Below are 16,835 nucleotides of genomic sequence, written 5' to 3' on the forward strand. Positions count from 1 at the left end.
TAAAATGGAAGTCCGCTTTGTTGTTGTGTGCACATTATTAAAACCTTATTACTTGCACATTGTAAAAAATCATGAATCATGTCTACAAACAATATTATAAAGCATTTCTTGGTCACGGCATTTCTTCCCGTGACAGATACATAAGTGATTTAGCAGTATGCCTTTACTTCAACATCATTGCAATATAACGCATACGGTTTTGTGATCAGTTAAATGCTTGTGATATTTGCAAGAACAACAATTACATAATTGTCTGTCTAAACTTTTTCTAATCAGTCGCAAACCACTTTTTCTAAATCAATGTTATTTTGAATAGAATGACAGAGTCACTAAAGTAAAGTAATAGCCTTGTGTTGTTCTATAACAATGTAATGTAAGTCCAAATGTTGTAAATTACTGGGAATTTGTTATTTTGAACTAAAATGCGATTTGAATTTTTGCGATATTATGAAAAGTTCTAGGCAATCTATATAAAAATAATCAAAAATCGGTGTTTAAATTATTGCTATAATAACCGTATCGCAATTTTTGCATTAAAAAAAACGTCGATGTAATAGTATTTATTGTCAGATAAACTCTTAACAATAAGCTTGTGACAAATACAAAATGAGTAGACAATATAACTAAAATTCAAATATACACATATGCACAATACTTTAATTACAGTAAATAGTTCAGTGTCCATTGTCATCAATTCTAATGACTTTATGATATAGGACCATAATTTATTTACTTGCGATAGCGGTGGTTGATTGAGTAGAAATAGCTTGCTCTCTATCAGATAAATAACTGTGACAATGTAAAAGCGGTGCGAAAGATACCAGAGGGAGAGTCAAACCCATTAATCGAAAAATAAACTGACAACGCCATGGCTAAAAATGAAAAAGACAAAAAGACAAACAATAGTACATTTGACACATCATTGAGAATAAGCAACACCACGTAGAGAAAAAGACACACGAACCTCATTAAAAACCAGGGGTGTTCTTAGGTTCTCCGGAAGGATAAGCAGATCCTGCTCCACATGTGGCACCCTTCGTGTTGCTCATGTTATAACAAATCCGGTAAATTGTCTAATTTGGTAGGTCACATTCATGAAAGGGGAAAGGGATTGTAATTACTAAGTACGGAACATATCCGATATCATCTGTGAAACGGTAATTCCATAACGGTCAACCAACTCGTCATGGCGTCCGTAAAATTTACGAAATGATGGTTTCATCTTAACCATTTGGAACTCTTTGTTTTATAACTCCCTTGTGAGCAGCAACCCTCTATTACGAAAATCATGATAGAAAATACAAGCACGGGAATATCGTATCAATTTGGATATATATACTCCGTATGCAGGTGCTGCTGGAATGTTGAAACTTAGAAATTAAAAGCTGAAATCATCTCTTTTGTCGCAAAAGATTTTTTTTCAACCGACCCGTATTGTCAATTTCTTGATGTAGGTCAAGATATGAGGACGACTTAACCGATCTGTTGTATCCTTTATATCTAGTCCGATGGGATAGATTCGTTCAACATAGTCACTAAATTTTAATTATTTAGTAAGAGAACATCATCGTTATAGCGCAAGGTAAAGTTAAAAAATCTTTTGATTTTTTTGCAGTATTCACATCTGATTCACGCCACCTCTAGAATAGGCAGTTGCACAATAACTTTCAATACCGGCTTTGGTTGCTGATAACATAGATGTTAATAATCTAGAAAGACGTTTCGTGGAGCACTTGGAAGACCCAGCAATATACTGTTGTGTGTAAGGACACTTATGTAGTTTAGGTATCCAATACAGTGATAGAAGATCTAGTTCTTTATCTTTGATTGAAATTCCAAAGAAACATAGAACAGACATTTGATTATCCAGAATTTCCTCTTTGGTAGTGCTCACACTGCTCAAGCATCACCACCCGCTAAACTTTATATAAACAAAAAGCTGTGTGACAATTTATCATTTTTTTTCTTCTAAAGACCAGTTTTATAACACATAACAATAAGCATATAGGTGAGGCGTTTATTACTCGGCATGTGCTGCTGCATAATAATACGTCCTTTTTTTAAAAGCATGTCAATCTATCATTTATATTTAGTTCAAATGTATCCAATCAACTGTTCCATTGGACACAGATTGACGAACGTTGATGTTGAAACAATGTTATTAATTTTATTTCCCTTTAAAATGCCATATTTTGATTGGTTAATACGAGGAAGATAATTTACTTTATCCCATGGCTGAGCGGGAGACATTTTTTTGGAATGTCATCCTCTTGTACAGACAAATTAAAAATCGATAATTTAAAGTGCAAGAATTGAATGTACATCGAGCGAGTAATAAAATCAATACTAAAGTTCTTCTTTTGTCTATGATTTTATTATTTGACAGAATGTCAAAATAAAAATTAAAAACGTCTTGCTTTCGTCACTTCTGTTGATTTTTCTATTATCCGTAACTCTATTATATACGTGACGTCATGGAAATTTAAAAAAAAATAAATTCAACTGTAAAAGGCAATAGCGATAGGAACTTCAGTAATAATAAATTAAATAACACATAGTTGAGAGGGTGATATAGCAAATTGGTACGCCGCAAGTACGCATTGCCAACCTTGGCTTCGCCGCGATTGATATTTTTTTTCTAGGGGTAACAATCTACTCTATCACCCTCTTAGCTATGCGTTATTTATATATTATGATATGAGGTTATCATAGTTTTAGGACACTGCTAAATCAACATCAAAGAGAAATGCACTTTATTATTGAAGAAGTGGACAACTGATTAAAAATAATGTTGATTTCGATAACGAGCTTTGTTATCTTGTAGAAAACGTTAAGTATAAATATTGTCTTGCATCTTATTTGAAGAAATAATATATTTTACTTTTTTTCTGAGCTTGTTTTTAAGGTTTCCCGATAACCATTTACATTTTTTAAGAACTAAAGTTAATTGAAAAAAAATTGTTCTTAGACAAAAATTGAAGGCTTCACCTAGAGAAGAAAAGTAGCATGTTTGGTGTTAGAAGAAAGTTTATACAACATTAAATCCGAAAATATAATGCATCAGGAACTTCTTTCTGATAATTAGCCACTCCCTCTTAAATCAAAGTCAGTTTAAATATCAATCTGTACGCTTATTCCATAAAATGTATTTCAATATATATTTTTGCTTGAAATAAGGGTGATAATTTGCTATTTCCTATTTCAGCAAGGACATCAACTTAAAAAGAGGGAGTCTCTTCAATATATGGTTAATGATTTTAAACCACAATACAGCTCATTCTTAACATTAGAGGGCAGAAAAATTCCTTAAAATGTCAATGCATCCTTACGAAAAATGTATGTTACGGCATGTTGCACCTGTAAAAATATTTGTCCCTCACTTATATGGTTTCTAAAGAGAAGCGCTGATAAGCCGACATCTAAACATTGACTGCATTTTTTAATTAGTACTAGAACACACCCGTGACATCGCGGGTCCGTGACTGATTTAAAGTCTATAACTATGCGCAAGCCTTACTATGGTATTAGTATTGTCATCTGATAAAATCATGCCGATTATAAGATACACAGTTTTCTCTGCTTTCAAATCTTTCTGTTTGAACCCGTCGAACTGGAACTTATCAATTATTGGTCATGATAAATACTAATTATTTGGAAAACAAAAGGTCCTGGAATGGATTATTTTTTAATCAACAGCATTATCCTATATTAGTTTTGAATTCAATTGAATTCTTTGGCTCGTTGTTTTACGTCACTCATGCCCGCTAACAAATTGAAAACTGTACGCCTTATTTTTAGTCCAAATTTTTAGTATTCGTATTGTTATCTTATAAAGTCTTACTGATTAAAATACTATAATAGGTAACAATTTGACAATTTAGTAGTGTCAACCCTGTGATTATGACCCGTGTATATAGCATATTAATCCTGCATACACTGTTTGGTGGTGCCCCTGTCAGATGCGGAACGTACAGATAAGGAAAAAGTAACAGGTGATTATAGTATTGGTATTGGTATCGGACTCGACCCGCAACTTCTTAATTATTGTCAATATCAATTACGTGGAAAACAAAAGGGTCTGGAGTGGTGTAATTTTTAATCTACACCTTTGTACTATATAAGTTGTATATAAAGTTGAATTCTTTGATTCGTCGTTTTCACGTGATGACGGCTGACAAATTGGACATCGTAATTTTAGTATTATAGATTTATTATAATGTTAATTCTTATTCCTTTTTTCTTGTAATAATGGTTTAATAAACGAGTTATCTACCAGTCCTTTTTCTTTAAATAACGACAAAGTTGAAACATTTCTTCACTAAGAACTGTATAGCTTGATACCAAACTAATGCACAATCATTTAATAGTCTCTATAATTCCGAAAGAGAATACTGATTTGAAATTGACTAATAATGTGCAATTGTCACCCAAACGGAGACAGAAATGGCATCTGTTAAGAAAAGTTATTTAACAAATGTGAGAATGTCAGACAACATTAGTGTCCAATTCTATTTTGGTGGAGAGTTGTTTTAAATAAAGAAATTAGAGTTGAAACAGACATATAAATTATACAATCGTACAATGATATTTTCAATCGAAATAGATGCGATCGTTCTAGAGCTACCACTGTATTTTTAAAAGACGGACATACGCTATGTTAACCTTTTCGCCAACAAAAGTTCCTGGTTATATCCAGAAAGAAATCGACGGTTAAACTACAAAGAAATGATAGTGAGAATAAAATGAACGTCAGTGAAATAGCGGCCAAACAACTCACAGACATTCACAAAAAGACAGACATGTCACATTTTCTTAAGATTGAATCTTGGTCCTACATTCAAAACACTGTATGAGTTAAAATATGCATTTTTGAAAAAAAACCAAGTACTTACTTCTTGTGTCAATGTAAGTTTCAGAAACGATCCGTATGAAGGGATTTTCAGTATGTCCATGGAAATAAGGCCCAGCATAAACTTTTCGAAAGCTAACTGTAAGATTGTGTTGTAACAACAGCTACAAAAATGAACGATTATGATATATATAGATGCTGTTAAATATGATGTAGAAACATGCATTCATTATAAAATTCAAAAGAAAAGGACTGTTAAAGTGTTGGTGGAATTTAACAGTTTCTACACTTAGGCACATTTCATGTTGGTCAGTTTATTGGAAGAGGATAGAAATATGCAAATGATTGAGAATGATTGAGACGTTTTAAAAACTGACAAACGGCTACATTGACAAAACCTAAAAATTGACAGAATCGGTGTAAAAGGTAGAAACTAGCTTCACTTTACTATACTGATTAGGATAAAATATTTAAAACGATAATAGTAATTCTATTGTAATAAAAATCAACCACGAATAATCGTTCATATTCTTTATATCGCTATTGCTTTTTATTCATTCAAATGACCTGCCTTACCAAAATGATGTTCATTGACTCAGTTGATATGTTTTAAAGGGGTTCAATTACACATTATATGAATTAAAGTGTACCGTATACGAGATTGCTCATAAAAACTCTCCCAATATTAAATTTTCATCGCATGCTCGGAAAACGTGTTCTTTGTATGCAAAATTTACGAATGAATAGATAGAACATGAAAAGATAAACCAAAGAGCATATCTGTCAACATCACGATGATTACAACTCATGAAGGTCATTCTACTTTAGACAATCTAAATCATGTGTTGTTTGATGCGAAAATGGTTAAAAATCATAAGTAATAACTCCTATACTTAACCCTAGTCGACTGTCAATTTCGTCTGTTTCACCTTTTTTAAAGATAATAATAATGTCATTCTGAAACTTTCTGCCTTTCACAGCCTTCTCTTTCTTCAAAATCGCACAGAGTTGAGTATAACGTCATTGAGGTGCAATATCTCCTATGTGTAGCAGTTTCAGAGGAGTCAAATTTGGAAAAAATTAATAGACGACAAACAACGATGGTCGACGAACGCAAGGTGATGGCAGAATATAACATTTTCTCTTTGGACCAGGGGAACAAAAGTGTAATCTATCGTTTACCCTCATATACTGGTCATGTGATCACGCATTTGTTATATCAGATAAAATAACAATCAAATACTTTTTCGCTCGCTCGTCCTTAAATTTCATGGAAAAGCAGTGTAATAAACAATTCCTTTGCAGTATGTCTTCACAATGAAATAATTTTATAAATAATGTATACCTGGTAAATTGTTTCTGCTGTGTGTTTATATTCTTTATCGTTGGAATGTATGAAAGTTATCTTTTTCCAGTTGAAAGTTTTCAGAATTGACACAACACTTTGTGAGATCTGAGAATCTGTTGGTTTTGTCCTCCCAAATGTTGGATACTGGATCTTATTGCTCACATCAGACTCTGAACAATACTGAAAAAAATATATCTAAAGATCAGAAAATCGCAAATAACAAAGGAGTATGGATTTTCAGGTAAAAGATTTTAAGAGATAATAAAAAATATCTATGACAGCAAATTTGACGATTATCCCTGTCAGTGAAATTGAAATTGTTTTCAAAACAAATCTTAAAACAACTGAAAGTCAAGAAAGTCAACCAAACAATTTTTGTCAGTTTAAAGAAACAAAATGCAATGAAGCCAGCACTAACCATAACAATTGTGTTATGTTTCTGTACTCACAACACGACATTGTGAGATAAACTTTATAAGTTACGATAGACGCCACAAGTTTTGAAAGTAAATAAATTAAACAATGTTGGAGAGCGCAGAAAGAACCAGAGCAGCAAATCCTATTTAAGGTTAACTTTGTCCCTAGGTAGCTGCAATCTAAGCTTCAACACAATTACATTATTTTATCAAAAGGAAATTGACAGTTCAAATGTATAATATGATTCATACCACTATTGAGACAGCGGCAACTAGACGATAAGCGTGTCGATAATTGCAAATAAACACACCGGTATTGTCGACATAACCCTTACTTGAAAATTGAAACTAGAGAAAAAAATTTGACTGTCTTTTTATATTCAAGAGGAAATATTTGTCATTTCCAAAGCGCCTGATTCTTGTGTAACTCAATTGTTTTTACAATAATGTCACAGTGTTTCCGTTGCTACATGATGGTATGATGTTATTTCGTATCTATGTTGTAGTTTATCTTGTCATAAACGATTATCGATTTACAATAGAGCAATGTCATTGACATATGGTCTACTATTACAATAAAGAACCGTCACTTATATTATGTCAAATAAAAACTAATAATCTCCCCAATGAACTGTGTAATAGAAAAGTCACAACGTAACTTCCTTATAGAAACCACAACATAAAATACAAGAAGAAAAGCCAACGAAAAGAAACAAGCTAGGCGCTTATCTTGATTTACCATCGTCGGGAAAACATAAACTTAACAACTTAAGGAGCTATGAACAGGATGAGAGTTTGTATGCTTTTACTTTTATAGCTAACAACGCACGAAATTTATACCGCCGCTGTTTGACGGTTAGTCCTCGGGGATATCACCAGCGTAGAAGTCAGAGCTTCAAAAACGATACTGACATGACTTATGATATACTTAATAGTATATGAAATTCCCCGTTCAAAGATTAGTGAACAAATGTTGCAGACAAATTAAATCATTCATAAATTTGGCTACTTATTTTTTTTAAGTCCTCTATGGACATAAAGCTCCCGAAATAAGACCCAAGCATTTTATTGAAAAGAAATTGGCAGAAAATGACTACATTCGCAATGATCGAAAAATAAATAAATAACAAAAAAAAGCTTAGAATTTTAAAATAGAAATCACCGGGTATTGTGCATTAAGGCGATATCTTTTTTGCGCCAAAAATGAATTCATTTGCACCACAACTTATTTGCGCAAATACTGCGTCAGCGCAACTATTTAAAAAAAACACTATATGCATCAATTTTTACCATCAGAAAAATGAGTGGCACAATTTATACCCTTTCAGAACTGTAATTGGTGCAAATTAAGTATGCTTGTGTATTATTTCATGACATCGGGTCGCAACACAAACTTTACGACGGAAAAAAAAACTTATGCTAAAAGATCAATATGGCGGCCTCTAGCACTAATTTATAATAAGTGGAATTTTAGGTTAACATATCACCAAAAGTCTTGTTTCACTTTAAAAATATTGGAGAACAGTCATTTACTTATTATAAAAACACAAATTAATGGTATATCTATCCATGACGCAAATTAGAACATGTACAAAAAAAACCCACACAAATAGCACTCTTATTATGTATTTTACGTCAGAGAAAAAACGAAATGTTTCTGTCGTTCTCTGGAAAGACGATGTTTTAATGGTAATAACATTATAAGTAACAACTAAAGGAATGTGTGAGAAAAATTATTCAGAATTTAATTCAATAGAAGCAACAAAACAAATGTGGTAAACACACTGATACAAAAAAGTACACGTGAAAGTATTCCTCCAATGTCTTTTGCACTCAATAAAAACATACTAATTAGTCTTAAACTAATATTTTGTATATATAATGGAGACAGGTAATACCTTTCAACTGTTGAAAAAGACAAGATGCATGATAACTTAGTTTTCACAACCAACGAAAAGAAATAAAAATTGGATTCATATACAGTTTGCGATTGGACAAAAGCAATTACATAGTACAGTACATATATTGTATTTGCCTTTTTAAAACTTCGGTTGAAAACTTTTTAAATTTCTCATTTCCTTTTAAAATCAAATGATTTACATAATTTTACTTTACTTTATTAAATGCATCCTTTATGTCAGCATACGTTTTTGTGAAGTAAAACTCCAGTTCAAACGTTTTGAAACCAAAGATGACGATAGAGTGAATACTTTAATCATCTCGCCTAAAATCAGAAATACTTTTATTTTCATTTATCATATGATTTGATTGGCTAAACCTTCTAATATAAATTGATAAAAAAATGCTACTGAAAATACAAAAATTGAAAATCTATTCTAATTTGAGTTGGTTGCACTTCGTTTTTTTCAGATTTCATACTGGAAATTTCAGCATGCTGTCTTTTTTCAGATTTCATACTGGAAAATACAGCATGTTGTCTTTTTTTCAGATTTCATACTGGAAATACAACATGTTGTCTTTTGAGAACCAAATCAGTCAAGACTTAATGCAGCTTTCCATGATTATCATTCATATCTTTTCTTATGGATGACGTAATCTATCTTGTTAAATTTAGAACAGAAATAACACTATTAGATAGCGAATACCGTATAAATGGTAATCAAATGATCCAAAAGCGTCATTATCTTGTAACAAATCTTCAAATAGTCAAATAACAATTGTGGAAATAGACTTTTTGTTTTCCACCCAATATCGTGGATATGACAAAAGGGTAGTATGATATTGCATTAATGATTGTCATTGATACACAATTGACATAAGATCAAGGCCTTGAGAAAGCAAATAGGTTGCATCTCAACCAAAAGACAAGAGGAAAATCATATTAAGAAATACTTTTGTTTTTTATTTTACATATGTTATGAACGTTATATTCAATGTTTATAAGTATTGAGAAATTCCCACGAATGTTAAACTAAAACACAAATCGCTGAGAACCCCGTTGAGAGCTAATATCTATAGGTATAAAGTTGCATTGACTTCTGTCTAAGCATGATAGCCTTTGATACCTATAGTAATGATTTTACCAGACAAAACATACTAGTATTTTTAGCCATCTGAAGGAATATGACACGACCTTCATCATCAACGCTGAGACATCTCTTTAATTATAGAAAAGTAAGTATTTATGTTGGTTTTCTTGAACTGATATAACAACTGGAATAATAAACTATCTTTAGAAGCAATACAATCAATTCAGGTTTATGTATTTCTAAGTGGGTGGTATATGCATTTATGACGTCTTTAAAATATCATAAGTAGAACATTCATTGACCCATTGAATATAAAAAAAACATAAAAATGATCATATTTATCTGATGTTAAAATGAAGACTTAATCACTGGCAATTGATGAGAAAAAACTTTTATTTAAAAAGATAAAGATGAATAAATATTATGGGTCATGCATAATTATAAGCGTGAACAAATCATCACAAAATCTAAAACACATATCTTAAAAGTATTGCAACAAAACTATATGATGGACTCTTGATTAAAGATAAAAAAAATATTTCATTTCAGTTACGCCTCGCCTTACAGAATAAATATGAAAGTTGATAATAAAACAAAAGTTATTTGTGATATGCTGAGAAATCTATTTTGAAATTATATACTTTCAAGACTAATCAACATGCAGTTGATTAATGTTCCTATACATGTAGTTGTTTGATTAACGCACAATGGCCAATACATCACGCATATTTAGTACGATATTCTGATAAAAAGATTATAAGGTTTCATGTAGTTAGGTTCCACAAATGAAATCGTGTGGATAGAAGCCCGGACATTTCGGACGGCCATTTACAACTGAGATGCTGAACGTTCTTACATAACGTAGCTATGAATTTATAAATCCCACTCAGCTAAACGAATGGGTTGTTATTTAATTTACTTCAAACCCATTAAATTATGCAAATTTAATCTGTTGTATGACTGGTTCATGTACTTCCAAAAGAGGATCAATTAATTCAATCAAGATGAAATTATATGAAATATTTCATAGTTGCATATTGACACAAAAATATTCTTTCCCCTTGATCCCTTTTATTTTAATGCGCTGAAAAATTCTTCCACCCAAATTGATGTTTTTACATAGTTTAAAGGGGGAACGCTAATTTTCTCGAGTATAACAATGATAACTTACAAAAATCTGAATAAAACCTGCAAAAGAACGACAAGTGTTATTAAGTTGCTAACAATTGATTTTAATTTTGATGGATCACTTTACTTTTCCATTTTAAAAGCAATTAAATGAATTTGATTTATAATAGTTATCAAAAGTCCCTGGATTATAATTAAATACGCCAGACGCGCGTTTCGTATTCATAAGACTTGTTAGTGACGCTAATATCAAAATAGCTATAAAGCCAAGCAAGAACAAAGTTGAGGAGCATTGATGACCCAAAATTTTCAAAAAGTTTTACCAAATACGGCTAAGGTAATCTATTCCTGGGATGAGAAAATCCTTAGTTTTATCGAAAAATTCAAAGTTTTCTAACAGGAAATTTATAAAAATGAACATATAATTGATATTTATGTCAACACCTAACTGATGTCTACTGGACTGGTGATACCTTTGGGGACGAAACTTCCACCGGCAGTGGCATCGACCTAGTGGTGTAAATAGTTATCAAAGGTACCAGGATTATAATTTAATACGCCAGACGCGAGTTTCGTCTATATAAGGATCATCAGTGACGCTCAGATCAAAATAGTTATAAAGCCAAACAAGTACAAAGTTGAAGAGCATTGATGACCAAGAATTCCAAAAAGTTGTGCCAGATATGGCTATGGTAATCTATTCCTGGGATGAGAAAATCCTTAGTTTTATCGAAAATTCAAAGTTTTCTAACAGGAAATTTATCAAAATGTCCATATTATTGATATTCATGTCAACACCGAAGAGCTGATTATTGGGCTGGTGATACACTCGGGACGAATGGATGTGGTTTTGAACCCTCCAAAAACTTTGAAAAGAAACATTGGTTTCTCACATATTAAAATCACTGTATACACCTCCGGATTATGTATTCGTTGGCTACTTCAAAATTATGATACAATAAATACTAAAATCCAAAGTGTTTTGTTATTCAATATGAACGGGAACACATTTGTACAAAGTACATTGGAAAACAGCAACGATAAAACACACACATTTTTGAATGTAATGTTAATCCAAACGAAACGTCCTCTTTTCTAAATGATACTTGGAAAAATACACGATAAAGGATAACGCATCTCTTTTCATGGAAGCATAATTGTTTGTCGGCCGTTTTATTGTTGAAATGTCAGTGTCCACACAGACAACCATGGAGAATGGAATCTGTTATGTAACACTTGGCATATAGAAACATTATTATATCGGTCGAATTGAAGAACAACGTGGAAAACTTGATCATGGCATTAGATACGATATGCTATAACCAACTTGTTTTTATGCAATATATATGTGCAATTTAAATATTTATTTTATGAATTTTTCTTCCTGTTTTTCTCATTTTGAAATGAATGACTTAAGGCACGAGACCCAATTGACTGAACTCTACAACTAACGGGTTAACGAATGATATACCAAACAAATTCAACTGCACTTGCATTTCCTCTGATGCTCAGTTTGAAAAGATCATAATAGAACTATAGCTTTTATGTAATCTTAATATCAAATGCATGATTAATTGAAAAAAATCTTTTCATTTCCGTTCAGTATCCAGTAGGTACTGTGAAAATTTAACCAATTACTAAAAGCCACCTTTTGGAAATTTCAATTACAACTTTCATCCGCTTGTACAATATATTGCGTAAGTAATTATTGGAAACTTATAAATTGAAGTTCATGTAAGCAATTTATAAAACTGCTGTGATTTATTCCGTGTATGAAATTTATTAACACAAAAGATGACGTTCCGATATAAATAGACATACATTTTCTATAAAGCTATGAACTGATGAGCAATATCTTAATTGACATCTGAAATAGTTCTAAAAATCTAAGCATTTCCGCTAGAAAATGGAAATATAAGTTTAGTATGGATTTGTATATGTCTGTTGCAGGATTATACAATATAAAACAGTTATATGTATGGAAAAGTACATGTGCTTATTGAAAAATTGAAAGAGTTTAAGATCAATTTCAATTTCTAAGATTTCAAACCAATCACAAACCCTTTAAAAGATTTTGATTACTTGCACATAGCAAAAATGACAATATGATACCTACAGTACTCTATGTTTGAAACAATTGTCCCAACAACATAGATGTTAATCTAATGCAACACTTGTTTTGATTGTCATTATATTAAACTGATCGCGATTAATTACAATTCGCTTAAGCATTTCGACACATGTGTCATGAAAGTGATCTCAATCTTTAATTTAACCTTGTAAAAAGGATTGTCTTAAAAGATCAATTCGAATTATAGAATTCATTTAAATATTAAATGAAAATAGTCTTTGCACATTAAATGAAATGAAAATAGTCTTTGCACATTAAATGAAATGAAAATAGTCTTTGCACATAAAATGAAATGAAAATAGTCTTTGCACATTAAATGAAATGAAAATAGTCTTAACAATCACCGACTGAATGTTTAAGGAAATACAATCAGTGTCTATAATTGACTTGTTATCTGAATGTCAAAGTTTGGTTATGATGACAAAAATGTCTTCCCTCCAAACTTTACAAGAAAATGTTTTGAACAATAGCTTAACAATATTTTTTTTTCTATATATAATGTTATCTTATTATTTCCTTTTAAAATAAGAAAAGAGAAAAATTGCAAGCTATTGAACCAAAATACTATTTATTTCCTTTTGAATGTTTATGTCACAGAAATATGGACATGCTTCGTACACTGTATATAGCTAGACCATCGAAGTCAAGAGAAATGTACAAAACCAGAATTGAATGCTTCAGCTGTAAAGATTAACAATTTCGTAATTAAAATTAATAAGCAAATTTTAAGAACAATTATATTGATGCGAATGAATATATTGGTTGATTGGTTATTTGGTGTTAACGCAACTATTTGCTAATATTTACAGACATATTTTATTGGTGAATGAATTTTACGAACACACATAATAAGTAAAAAATTGATTCCTGAAGAAACTAGACACTTTTGTCCAGGTAATTTGGGATTGTAGAGAGCTCACAAACATGTCTAACCGCACCACATTGTTTATCTAAAAATAAGTAGATTTAGTATGATATACAACGAGACAATGATCCATAAAAGTGCAAATGAAGTACATGTAAGCCTTTATAGGCAACCGTACGGCCTTTATCAATTAGGGAAAATATCCCAACGGCTATAAAAGACCCTGACATGAAAAATATGAAATAGTTCAATTTAGAAATCAGGGTAACAGTTAGAAGACTTTTGAAAAGGGACCCATGCTTAAATGGGTTTAATTATTAAATATTCGAAAGAAACCATCAGATATAAATTCAGGAATTCGATATACCAGATAAAAGATAACCCAAATCCATTGAAATCACTCGTAATATTTCCAATGACTCCAGATTACCTTCGTTATACAAATGAAGATAAATTGTAAGACAAACTAAATAATAATCATAATAAAAAACAACAAATAGTAAGTTTGAATTTTGGCAATTTTTTGTCATGGATTTATTAGGACAGTTCAACTATATATCAACCGGCCTATGAATTTGCATTCATCGACAATGTATCATTAATGTCCAAGATAAAAACATAGAAGGGCAACCATCATATGTTTTCTCCAAATGGCAACTGGGCTACCAGACGCCAACTGTAATAAATTCAGCCATTCAGTAAATCAATACATTCAGATCATATTCTGTCCAATCCATGACGCTTCTTTAACGATATCTGAAAATATACAACAGAGAGCAGAAAATATTCTCAAGGGTGGGATAGGGTGGGTTTTGTGTTCCTTCAGTTGAAATCACGCAATGAACAAATCACGAAAAGCATGCAATTTTATACCAAATAAAAGCGGGAAAACCGCTTACGAAATTATGTAGATAAACAAAAGACGCTCAAGTCCTTCAAAATTAAAGAAAAGATAACTCTAGTTTAGCAGACGATAATCTTAATTTATTAAATTGATTTAATGCTTAATGATTAAATCTTATTATTAAATATTCGAAAGAAACCATCAGATATAAATTCAGGAATTCGATATACCAGATAAAAGATAACCCAAATCCATTGAAATCACTCGTAATATTTCCAATGACTCCAGATTACCTTCGTTATACAAATGAAGATAAATTGTAAGACAAACTAAATAATAATCATAATAAAAAACAACAAATAGTAAGTTTGAATTTTGGCAATTTTTTGTCATGGATTTATTAGGACAGTTCAACTATATATCAACCGGCCTATGAATTTGCATTCATCGACAATGTATCATTAATGTCCAAGATAAAAACATAGAAGGGCAACCATCATATGTTTTCTCCAAATGGCAACTGGGCTACCAGACGCCAACTGTAATAAATTCAGCCAAATGCTAGCAAACTTGTTTGTAAGCATCGCCAAACAAAATTTATCAATCCATGACAAAAAATTAACTTTAACACACAAAACAAATTAAAAATTTAGGTTTTGAACAAACATATTAATTGAACTGAGTTTAACAACTAAACATTAGTTCGTCGAAGTATATCAACTATACTAGACATTAGTTCAACGAAGTATATCAACTATACTATACAACAGTTCAACGAAGTATATCAACTATACTATACAACAGTTAAACGAAGTATATCAACTATACTATACAACAGTTCAACGAAGTATATCAACTATACTATACAACAGTTCAACGAAGTATATCAACTATACTATACAACAGTTCAACAACGAATATCAACTTTACTTACAACAGATCAACGAAGTAATCAACTTTACTATACAACAGATCAACGAAGTAATCAACTTTACTATACAACAGATCAACGAAGTAATCAACTTAACTATACAACAGATCAACAAAGTAATCAACTATACTATACAACAGTCCAATGAAGAGTATCAACTAAACTATACAACAGATCAACGAAGTAATCAACTTTATTATACAACAGATCAACGAAGTAATCATCTTTACTATACAACAGATCCACGAAGTAATCAACTTTACTATACAACAGAACAACGAAGTAATCAACTTTACTATACAACAGATCAACGAAGTAATCAACTTTACTATACAACAGATCAACGAAATAATCAACTTTACTATACAACATATCAACAAAGTAATCAACTTTACTAAACAACAGATCGACGAAGTAATCAACTTTACTATACAACAGAACAACGAAGTAATCAACTTTACTATACAACAGAACAACGAAGAATATCAACTATACTATACAATAGTTCAATGAAGAATATCAACTAAACTATACAACAGATCAACGAAGTTATCAACTTTATTATACAACAGATCAACGAAGTAATCAACTTTACTATACAACAAATCAACGAAGTAATCAACTTTATTATACAACAAAACAACGAAGTAATCAACTTTACTATACAAAAAAACAACGAAGTAATAAACCATACTATACCACAGATCAACGAAGTAAAAAACTTTACTAAACAAAACATCAACTAAGTTATCAACTTTACTTAACAAAAGATTAACGAAGTAATCAACTTCACTATACAACAGTACAAATATAAACAACGTGCACAGCAAAAATAAGATTTTAAAACTTTGTATTTACAACTAACAACAAAACTGTTGTATATTCAACAGAGCTGTTCAACTTGATGCATTAGTTTAACAAATGAAATAAATTATTCAACTGACATACGACTTCATGTGTCCATGCACGATGGCTTGCAACTTTAAATAGGTTAAAATTCATTTGGGTATAAAAATCTGTTTGGATCTTAATAAACAACTCTAATGCTGACTGCATAGCATTAATAAAAATGTCACTGCCAATATATGACAGATTCGCCATGATCAGCGAAAAGAGTTGGGTGGATATCATCAAAATCAGTATGTTTAATAGCCTTGCCCCCAACTTTGTGTAAGTAAGATCTAACCCCCTTTGTTTAAAACAGTCTGAAACTGAAATCTTGACAATGATTTCCCATTTATATGGCAAAAATGAGGACCATCATATCCAGGTCTTATTTGCAAAAAGGCTTTCAAACTTTGTAGAGGACAAATCTCATTTGATTCATTTTTAT

The 16,835-nt window shown here is 31.2% G+C and overlaps 1 protein-coding gene across 2 annotated transcripts in view; it reads right to left on the bottom strand.

Moving 5' to 3' along the window:
• The window catches only part of LOC134724937 (guanylate cyclase 32E-like), a 112,783-nt gene that overhangs the window by 40,189 nt on the left and 55,759 nt on the right, over positions 1 to 16,835 (bottom strand). For both annotated transcript variants that reach the window (XM_063588323.1, XM_063588324.1), the window contains 2 exons: positions 6,195 to 6,377; positions 4,893 to 5,013 (listed from right to left, as the gene is read on the bottom strand). In XM_063588323.1, the coding sequence (XP_063444393.1) occupies positions 4,893 to 5,013; positions 6,195 to 6,377 (304 nt within the window). The remainder of the gene's footprint in view (positions 1 to 4,892; positions 5,014 to 6,194; positions 6,378 to 16,835) is intronic.

Source organism: Mytilus trossulus, chromosome 7 (genome assembly GCF_036588685.1).
Source record: "Mytilus trossulus isolate FHL-02 chromosome 7, PNRI_Mtr1.1.1.hap1, whole genome shotgun sequence".
In the NCBI taxonomy this organism is placed as follows: Eukaryota; Metazoa; Mollusca; class Bivalvia; order Mytilida; family Mytilidae; genus Mytilus; species Mytilus trossulus.